We start from the raw sequence: 10,765 nt of genomic DNA on the forward strand, positions 1-10,765 counted from the left end.
AGGTCCAGGTTCAGGTCCAGGTTCAGGTCCAGGTCCAGGTCCAGCTTCAGTAGACTCTGGTCTCTGCTGGGTCCTGAAACAAACACAGATAAATGTGTATTTCAAAAAAAGAATCTTTTTGTGCATATCGAATAAAAACAGATGAAAAATCTGTTTAATCCTTTAACACAGACAACTTTGTTCTATATTTCAGTTATTAGTCATGTTTGTCAGTTTTAATTCTTACCTTCCATCAGCAGATAGTCTAAAGAAAAAAGAGGAAGCAGCATTGAATATTACTGATAAGAACTGAAACTTACACCAAATATAATAATACAACTGGCTATATGCATAATTATTAACTGAATGCTAATAACGACTTACTTTTTGTCAGAAACATGTTTAAAATCAAAGAAATACGCCTTCGACTGGTCGCTCTTAAAGGACACACAGCTGGGTTCAGGTTCAGGATCAGGATCAGGTTCAGGTTCAAGTTCAGGTTCAGGTTCAGGTTCAGGTTCAGGTTCAGGTTCAGCAGGGTCTGGTCTCTGATGGGTCCTGATAGTAAAACACATTTATTGAGTAGTCTCTTATAGCCAGACCTTCTTCCACAGAGCTGCAGAGGAAGGTCTGGCTGGTCCACACAGCATTCCTGGATGGGAGTAAAACATTCTCTGGTTTACTAACACAACACTACTTTGTAGTAGTAATAGTAGTAGTTTGTTGGAGGTTTCAGAACAACTCACCTCAGTCTTTGTCTCTTTAGTTCAACATGTTCCTCCCTTTCCTTCTGTCTTTTCCTCTCATCCATTTTAATTGACCTGTCCCTTACTGGTTGCCTTTTTTTCAAAGTAGCGGTGTCTCCATGGACTAGTGATTCGTGAAAGACACAGCTGGGTTCAGGTTCAGGTTCAGCAGGGTCTGGTCTCTGATGGGTCCTGTTAGAAAGAGAGGAAGACCACGTTTTAATCTCCAGAAACAGAAGCTGCTGGAGAAACTAGAAGCCATCAAGCAGAAAATAAAGTCTGAAGCTCTTCACTGAATGATTTCTGCTCTCTGTCATTCATTATCTTTCTGGGAGAACAGGGACATTGGAAAGACTCCAGGACTAATGTCATCTTTCTGTCCTCTAATGGAGACAAGAGTCCATTATGACAATCAATCTCACCGTTCTGTCCTGTGCATCCTCCTCCACACATCACTACAACAGTAACAGAGGCATTTAGGTCACTACATTTTATTCTGAAAGGTTCCAGAGGAAACAGTAGAGTCCTGTTGTGTCTGACTTTACGCTGGTGGAGACGACGGTTTGTTTCCTAAACAGGAGAAAGGCTCGGACCCCACCCATCTTCAAACTCAGCCTTCATTTAGACCTCAGCTACACAGCTGTAAAGCTTCCTGACTGCAGCCTCACGGTTGGGACAGACAGACACCTGGCAAAGTATTTCAAACCTCCTCTGTAGTAGTGAAGTAGAAACATTATATTTAACATCACAGAGCCAGAAACTAACCCTGAAGAGACCAAAGACTAACGTGATGTTAACGTATCAAACTAGCTTCCGCCATGCAGGTGCAGAGATGTATCAATAGAAGATGATTATTGTGATTAAAGCAAGTATAGAGACATGTTACTGCAGTAAAAGTACTAATAGTAAAGTGTGAAGTTACAGCAGCTGGCTGAGCAGATAACTAACGTGGAGAGAAAACAGACAGACTCTCTGGTCCCTGAACACAACACAGTATGAAATTGAAAAAGTGAAAGACTTACATACTTGACTGCTCTGATTGGAGGGTTTCTCACGCTGCAGCTGGACCTGGAAGACCTCTGGGACACCGAGACATCTTATCGTGTGTGTCGACTGAAACTTTTGTCTCTGACAGCAAAACAACAAACCTATTTCAGCTTCATCAGGAGGAGGAGGAGGAGGAGGAGACAGAAAGAATCCTGTAGAACCAGAAACACTCTGACCACTGTCAATATAGATCAGTGGAGCAGACAAATACCAAAATAAACAATCAGACTAACCCAAAGTCATAAACACACACACACACACACACACACACACACACACACACACACACACACACGTCAACCTGATCTCACAGAATTCCGTGAAATGAACACGGCCCTTATGTCATTGAAAAGGTCACGGGTTTGCTTACAGTTCCGTGACATGTGAGAAGAATGGGAAGTTTGGGTTTAGGAAAAGAAGAAAGTGACTTTAGGAAACTTGACATGTGGGACACGAACCCCGGTCTCCTGGATGAAAGTCCTGTGTTTGACCCATCCTCCACCACCAACCAATAATTATTATTGTACAATCCTCCATAATAATAGTCTTAGGCCCTGTTTACACGATGACGCTTGCAAGTGAAAAATATTTTATCGGACGTGCCTTTCATTTATACAGCGACGGCATTTTTGGGGATTAAAAACGCAAAAAAGTGAAACCACCATCCAGAGTGGAAATCTTAAAAACGCTCCGCTGTCGCGTTCCCGTCTAACGGGTAAAAACACAAAAGTCTGAAGACAGCGGTGTGGAGAGAGACGAGGAAAAGACGTCCAGGTAGTCTGTTGTTACGGAGTAGGATACAGAAATCATCGTAGAGGACTCGGGTCTTAAAGACGTACTACGGTTGGCATGTTCTGACCCATCTTATACATGGCCATCGAGGGGGACAGTAGTCTCACCTGACCCGTCTTATACGTGGCCGTTGAGGGGGACAGTAGTCTCACCTGACACGTCTTATACATGGCCGTCGAGGGGGACATTAGTCTCACCTGACCCGTCTTATACATGGCCGTCGAGGGGGACATTAGTTTCACCTGACCCGTCTTATACATGGCCGTCGAGGGGGACAGTAGTCTCACCTGACACGTCTTACACGTGGCCGTCGAGGGGGACAGTAGTCTCACCTGACCCGTCTTATACATGGCCGTCGAGGGGGACAGTAGTTTAACCTGACCCGTCTTATACATGGCCGTCGAGGGGGACAGTAGTTTAACCTGACCCGTCTTATACATGGCCGTCGAGGGGGTCAAGTGATGGCCGTCGAGGGGGACAGTAGTTTCACCTGACCCGTCTTATACATGGCCGTCGAGGGGGACAGTAGTCTCACCTGACCCGTCTTATACATGGCCGTCGAGGGGGACAGTAGTCTCACCTGACCCGTCTTATACATGGCCGTCGAGGGGGTCAGGTGATGGCCGTCGAGGGGGACAGTAGTCTCACCTGACCCGTCTTATACATGGCCGTCGAGGGGGTCAGGTGATGGCCGTCGAGGGGGACAGTAGTCTCACCTGACCCGTCTTATACATGGCCGTCGAGGGGGACAGTAGTCTCACCTGACCCGTCTTATACATGGCCGTCGAGGGGGTCAGTAGTCTCACCTGACCCGTCTTATACATGGCCGTCGAGGGGGACATTAGTCTCACCTGACCCGTCTTATACATGGCCGTCGAGGAGGTCAGGTGATGGCCGTCGAGGAGGACAGTAGTCTCACCTGACCCGTCTTATACACGGCCGTCGAGGGGGACATTAGTCTCACCTGACCCGTCTTACACGTGGCCGTCGAGGGGGACAGTAGTCTCACCTGACCCGTCTTATACATGGCCGTCGAGGGGGACAGTAGTCTCACCTGACCCGTCTTATATGGCAAAAAAATAGCCGACACTGTAGATGCATAAATCACAACTCTTATCAATATCTTCCCCATCAGTCAATAAAGCCACATTCAACCTTTTAGCAGAAACATTAGCGTTGTGTTGTGTCTCACTTGAATCACCAACATGGAGATTTATCTTTAACACAAGAGTCGTCCAAACTTTCTCAGGAAATAAGAAGTGAAGTAGAAACATTATATTTAATATTACAGAGCCAGAAACTAACCCTGAAGAGACCAAAGACTAACGTGATGTTAAAGTATCAAACAGCAACTTACAGTTTCTTCAAACAGTCCAAAGAGTTGATGAAGAAGAGTTGATGAAGAAGAGGGTCACTCTCCACCTGGAGAGAAACCTCTGACACAGGTGAGCTGTTCCCTGGAATGAGTCCCAGCTCCACCTGTCAAGAAGCAGGCAGGAAGGGCTGCAACAGGAGCAGATTTTCACAATAAAATGACATTTAGACTAATAAAGCTAAGACTGAGAATCAATCTCACTTTTCTGTCCTGTCAGTGTTTGTTCTAGGGTCACAGCTGATGTGATCCAAACAGCTGATGTGATCCAAACAGCTGATGTGATCCAAACAGCTGATGTGATCCAAACAGCTGATGTGATTCAAACAGCTGATGTGATCCAAACAGCTGATGTGATTCAAACAGCTGATGTGATCCAAACAGCTGATGTGATCCAAACTATTCCAGTAACAGTTAACTCCAGAGTGTAAAAATGTTGTTTCATCGAATGATTCACTTCTCATCCTCTTCCAACCATTCATCAAAATTTAAGTCCCTAACCCTAACCCTATGAACTTGAAGCTTGGGGGCCCCCTAGTGGCTGCGGGGGCCCTATGCATCTGCAAAGTCCACCTATAAGAAGAAACAGCTCTGATAACAACAGCCCATCTGTAGTTAGCTCTCAGCCAACTACAGATGTGTAATCTCGCTCTCATAGGAAGATGACATGTAGACAGGCTTCACAGCATCTAAACTCACGTTTACTTCACTGACAGGAGGAAATCTCAGAGTTTACTCAACATCGCTAATCTGGCCCACTGCCTCTAAACAGTGATACTCTTCTTAACATTTAACGTTAACATGAACACATTAACCTAAAGAATTAACAAAGTCTGTCACAGTAATAACAATAATAATAAAGTGACACTGATACGTTTTTCTTTTTCTGGTATGGCACCAATAGGCTTCCGTAGTTCGGTCTATATATATATATAGAGAGAGGGGGGAGAGATATTAGAGAGAGAGAGAGGGAGAGATATTAGAGAGGGGGGGAGAGAGAGGGAGAGATATTAGAGGGGGGGAGAGAGAGGGAGAGATATTAGAGAGAGGGGGGGGAGAGATAGAGGGGAGAGAGACCAACCTGTTTCACAGCCTGAATATAAAATCTCTGCTTCTTCTGGGGAATTTCTGGGTCTTAAAGTCAGCAAATCTGCCAAAATTCTGCTTTGAGTGTTGTTGTATTGTATTGTGTTGTATTGTGTTGTATTGTGTTGTATTGTGTTGTGTTGTATTGTGTTGTATTGTGTTGTATTGTGTTGTATTGTGTTGTATTGTGTTGTGTTGTATTGTGTTGTGTTGTATTGTGTTGTGTTGTGTTGTATTGTGTTGTATTGTGTTGTGTTGTATTGTGTTGTATTGTGTTGTATTGTATTGTATTGTGTTGTATTGTGTTGTATTGTGTTGTGTTGTATTGTGTTGTATTGTGTTGTGTTGTATTGTGTTGTATTGTGTTGTATTGTGTTGTATTGTGTTGTGTTGTATTGTGTTGTGTTGTATTGTGTTGTGTTGTGTTGTGTTGTATTGTGTTGTATTTTATTGTGTTGTATTGTGTTGTGTTGTGTTGTACTGTGTTGTATTGTGTGTGTGTGTGTGTCTCTGTGTGTGTGTGTGTGTGTGTGTCTGTGTGTGTATGTTGCTGACCTGCTTTGCTGCAGTCCACGGTGAACGTGTTCTTCTGACCCACGAAGGCCTTGGACAGGCCGGCGCCTCTGGACACGACGCTGCTGGCGTCCGACGAGAACCTGGGTAAGGAGGCGAAGGCTCCTCCTCCCATCGCCGTTGCCTTGGAGACGGTCTCCACGACAACAGACGATGTCTCGTGCAGACTGTGGCCGCTGGACAGACGAGGTCCTGCAAACGCATTCAAAGAAAAACATCAGCTGATCTACAAGGAACGCCACTCATCCCTTATATCTCCACTACTACGTTTATATCTCCACTACTACGTTTATATCTCCACTACTACGTTTATATCTCCACTACTACGTTTATATCTCCACTACTACGTTTATATCTCCACTACTACGTTTATATCTCCACTACTACGTTTATATCTCCACTACTACGTTTATATCTCCACTACTACGTTTATATCTCCACTACTACGTTTATATCTCCACTACTACGTTTATATCTCCACTACTACGTTTATATCTCCACTACTACTACGTTTATATCTCCACTACTACGTTTATATCTCCACTACTACGTTTATATCTCCACTACTACGTTTATATCTCCACTACTACTACGTTTATATCTCCACTACTACGTTTATATCTCCAATACTACTACGTTTATATCTCCCACTACTACGTTTATATCTCCACTGCTACGTTTATATCTCCACTACTACTACGTTTATATCTCCACTACTACGTTTATATCTCCACTACTACTACGTTTATATCTCCACTACTACTACGTTTATATCTCCACTACTACTACGTTTATATCTCCACTACTACTACGTTTATATCTCCACTACTACTACGTTTATATCTCCACTACTACTACGTTTATATCTCACTACTACTCGTTTATATCTCCATTGCTCGTTTATATCTCCACTACTACTACGTTTATATCTCCACTACTACGTTTATATCTCCACTACTACTACGTTTATATCTCCACTACTACGTTTATATCTCCACTACTACGTTTATATCTCCACTACTACTACGTTTATATCTCACTACTACGTTTATATCTCACTACTACTCGTTTATATCTCACTACTACGTTTATATCTCCACTACTACTACGTTTATATCTCCACTACTACGTTTATATCTCCACTACTACGTTTATATCTCCACTACTACGTTTATATCTCCACTACTACTACGTTTATATCTCCACTACTACTACGTTTATATCTCCACTACTACTACGTTTATATCTCCACTACTACGTTTATATCTCCACTACTACTACGTTTATATCTCCACTACTACTACGTTTATATCTCCACTGCTACGTTTATATCTCCACTACTACTACGTTTATATCTCCACTACTACGTTTATATCTCCACTACTACGTTTATATCTCCACTACTACGTTTATATCTCCACTACTACTACGTTTATATCTCCACTACTACTACGTTTATATCTCCACTACTACGTTTATATCTCCACTACTACGTTTATATCTCCACTACTACGTTTATATCTCCACTACTACTACGTTTATATCTCCACTACTACGTTTATATCTCCACTACTACTACGTTTATATCTCCACTACTCCGTTTATATCTCCACTACTATGTTTATATCTCCACTACTATGTTTATATCTCCACTACTACGTTTATATCTCCACTTCTACTACGTTTATATCTCCACTGCTACTACGTTTATATCTCCACTACTAAGTTTATATCTCCACTACTACTACATTTATATCTCCACTACTACGTTTATATCTCCACTGCTACTACGTTTATATCTCCACTACTACTACGTTTATATCTCTACTACTACGTTTATATCTCCACTACTACGTTTATATCTCCACTGCTACTACGTTTATATCTCCACTACTACGTTTATATCTCCGCTACTACGTTTATATCTCCACTACTACGTTTATATCTCCACTGCTACTACGTTTATATCTCCACTACTACGTTTATATCTCCACTACTATGTTTATATCTCCACTACTACGTTTATATCTCCACTACTACGTTTATATCTCCACTACTACTACGTTTATATCTCCACTACTACTACGTTTATATCTCCACTACTACTACGTTTATATCTCCACTACTCACGCTTATATCTCCACTACTACGCTTTATATCTCCACTACTACTACGTTTATATCTCCACTACTCACGTTTATATCTCCACTACTACGTTTATATCTCCACTACTACTACGTTTATATCTCACTACTACTACGTTTATATCTCCACTACTACCACGCTTTATATCTCCACTACTACGTTTATATCTCCACTACTACGTTTATATCTCCACTACTACGCTTTATATCTCCACTACTACGTTTATATCTCCACTACCACGCTTATATCTCCACTACTACGTTTATATCTCCACTACTACTACGCTTTATATCTCCACTACTACGCTTTATATCTCCACTACTACACGTTTATATCTCCACTACTACGTTTATATCTCCACTGCTACTACATTTATACCTCCACTACTACGTTTATATCTCCACTGCTACTACATTTATACCTCCACTACTACGTTTATATCTCCACTACTCCGTTTATATCTCCACTGCTACGTTTATATCTCCACTGCTACGTTTATATCTCCACTACTACTACGTTTATATCTCCACTGCTACGTTTATATCTCCACTACTACTACGTTTATATCTCCACTGCTACTACGTTTATATCTCCACTACTACTACGTTTATATCTCCACTACTACGTTTATATCTCCACTGCTACTACGTTTATATCTCCACTGCTACGTTTATATCTCCACTGCTACTACGTTTATATCTCCACTACTACGTTTATATCTCCACTACTACGTTTATATCTCCACTACTACGTTTATATCTCCACTACTACTACGTTTATATCTCCACTACTACTACGTTTATATCTCCACTACTACGTTTATATCTCCACTACTACGTTTATATCTCCACTACTACGTTTATATCTCCACTGCTACTACGTTTATATCTCCACTGCTACTACGTTTATATCTCCACTACTACGTTTATATCTCCACTACTACGTTTATATCTCCATACTACGTTTATATCTCCACTACTACGTTTATATCTCCACTGCTAATTTCTATTTGCATGCTTGTTTGTTTTCATCCATTTTATTTATAGTTTTTGGTTGTTTTGTTCATTTATTGTAGATATTTAAAATGTCTTCCAGTTCCAGTGTTAAATACTCTTTAGAAATAAAAGTGTATTGATATATTTGAATAGGTGTACCTGCATTATTATGTCATTATCATTATATTAGATGAAAATTCCCTCAGAAAGACAATATTATCGTTTATTGCAATAATTTCTGGGACAATTTATTGTCAGTTTATATCTCCACTACCAGATAGATAACAGTAAAAACAGGCCACAAAGCTACCAAATGTTGAGGCGTTTACATCTGAGAGACGCTGTGATTGGTGGGTAGGATGTGGAGCAGGGGACTGACAGCCACACAACCAATCAGACGATGACAGACGCTCCACTCAGCACTCATGTTTTATTTTAAATGAATGGAGCCCACTGGTGGCCTGGCACACGGGGGGCTCAGTATTTTCCCGAGCACGCATGGTATCGGCGCCTATGTATTTGACTTTAAAATACTGGCTGACAGACTTAATAACTCCGACCCACCTGACACCTTGGCCTTGAAGGGGCTTCCTACGATGTGCTGCGGTCCGCCGTACTTGATGGAGATCAGGTAGCTGCCGGGGGCCATGGGGGTGTAGGAGACCGTGTATCCTTCGGGACACTCCTGGCAGTCCATCTTCACCTTGGACGGCCCGTCGATGGTGACAGACAGAGCTCCGGATCCGGCGTTACACGTGTTCACAACAAACTCAGACGCCACACCTGGAGGCCGACACACACACACACACACACACGCGCACACACACGCACACACACACACACACACGCAGGCACACACACACACACACACACACACACACACACACACACACACACACACACACACACACATACACACACACACACGCCGCAAACACACACACACACACACACACACACACACACACACACACACACACACACACACACACACACACACACACACACACACACACACACACACACACACACACACACACACACACACACACACACACACGCAGGCACACACACACACACGCAGGCACATACACACACACACACGCCGCAAACACACACACACACACACACACACACAGACGCCACAAACACAGATTAAAACCCACTTCTAGGGCTGCACGATATGAGGAAGTCAAAAACAATAACAAAGGTGAAAATATGTTAAAAAATAACGTTGAAAAAACGTCCAAGTAAACAAAAATGCTGAAACAAAATATGAAAATGTTGAAAAAAGCATCAAAAATGTTAAAATAACTACAAAAACATCAAAAAAAGACAGTAGAATCGAACTAAATGACAAAAACATAGAAAAAATACGATAAAAAGCTGAAAAAAGACAAATAATAATGTGGTCAAAAGGTCAAAAAACTGAAAAAAGCATACAGGCAAATATGCGATAACGATATAACGTAACGATAAATAATCAGATATTAAAGAGTTCTGCTGCGTGTTGGATTTAAAACTAATGAAAGGAAATCATTTCCAACTTTGAACATTGAATGGAATATAAAACGCAGTACTAAAACAAGAATGACAGTACATTTTAAAACAGTTTTCTGCTGATATTTGAGCCAGAGACAGACAGAAACTTCTCTCCCTCGACGTGTTCATTTCTTGATATCACGATGACGATAAAAACAACGATATATCGTGCAGCCCTTCCTACGTCATTCCTATTATTAAGGGTTTGGAAATGAAGGGGTTAATGTTGGCGTCTACCTGTGGTTCCTCCCTCCAGTCCCGGTCCGAAGGCAGACACCATGCCGGGGTCTCCGACCTGTCCCGGTTCTCCTACGCGGATCTTGAAGGGACTGCCGGGGACGTGGCTGCCGTTGAAACGCACGTCGATAGAATGAACTCCGTTTTCTCTCGGGATGAACCTGACAGCGTGTTTGTCTGTTCAAACACACGGATCACAGAGCTTAGTTAGCAGTTACAGGACGCCTGGGAGGTCAGGTGGTAGAGGGTCC

General features: G+C 42.2%; 1 protein-coding gene and 1 long non-coding RNA gene across 6 annotated transcripts in view; both read right to left on the reverse strand.

The window, feature by feature from the left end:
- Window positions 1-134: 134 nt before the first annotated feature.
- Window positions 135-4,064, reverse strand: LOC144531969 (uncharacterized). 5 transcript variants are annotated; one of them, XR_013503290.1, is made up of 5 exons: window positions 3,922-4,064; window positions 1,752-1,950; window positions 726-917; window positions 364-537; window positions 135-244 (listed from the first exon to the last, which is right to left on the reverse strand). It is a non-coding gene; the product is annotated as an uncharacterized LOC144531969 (long non-coding RNA). The 5 variants fall into 5 exon arrangements; XR_013503291.1 differs by having other exon boundaries at window positions 136-244; window positions 1,752-1,941; XR_013503292.1 differs by having other exon boundaries at window positions 142-244; window positions 1,752-1,853; window positions 3,922-4,060.
- A 573-nt stretch (window positions 4,065-4,637) lies between these two features.
- LOC144532097 (filamin-C-like) overlaps window positions 4,638-10,765 on the reverse strand; it is a 93,737-nt gene continuing 87,609 nt past the window's right edge. The window contains exons 47-50 of the mRNA XM_078272645.1: window positions 10,515-10,691; window positions 9,300-9,518; window positions 5,578-5,787; window positions 4,638-4,645 (exon numbers count right to left, since the gene is read on the reverse strand). Of these exons, the coding sequence (XP_078128771.1) occupies window positions 4,638-4,645; window positions 5,578-5,787; window positions 9,300-9,518; window positions 10,515-10,691 (614 nt within the window). The remainder of the gene's footprint in view (window positions 4,646-5,577; window positions 5,788-9,299; window positions 9,519-10,514; window positions 10,692-10,765) is intronic.

The sequence above is a fragment of the Sander vitreus genome, chromosome 17, assembly GCF_031162955.1.
Source record: "Sander vitreus isolate 19-12246 chromosome 17, sanVit1, whole genome shotgun sequence".
Lineage (NCBI taxonomy): Eukaryota > Metazoa > Chordata > Actinopteri > Perciformes > Percidae > Sander > Sander vitreus.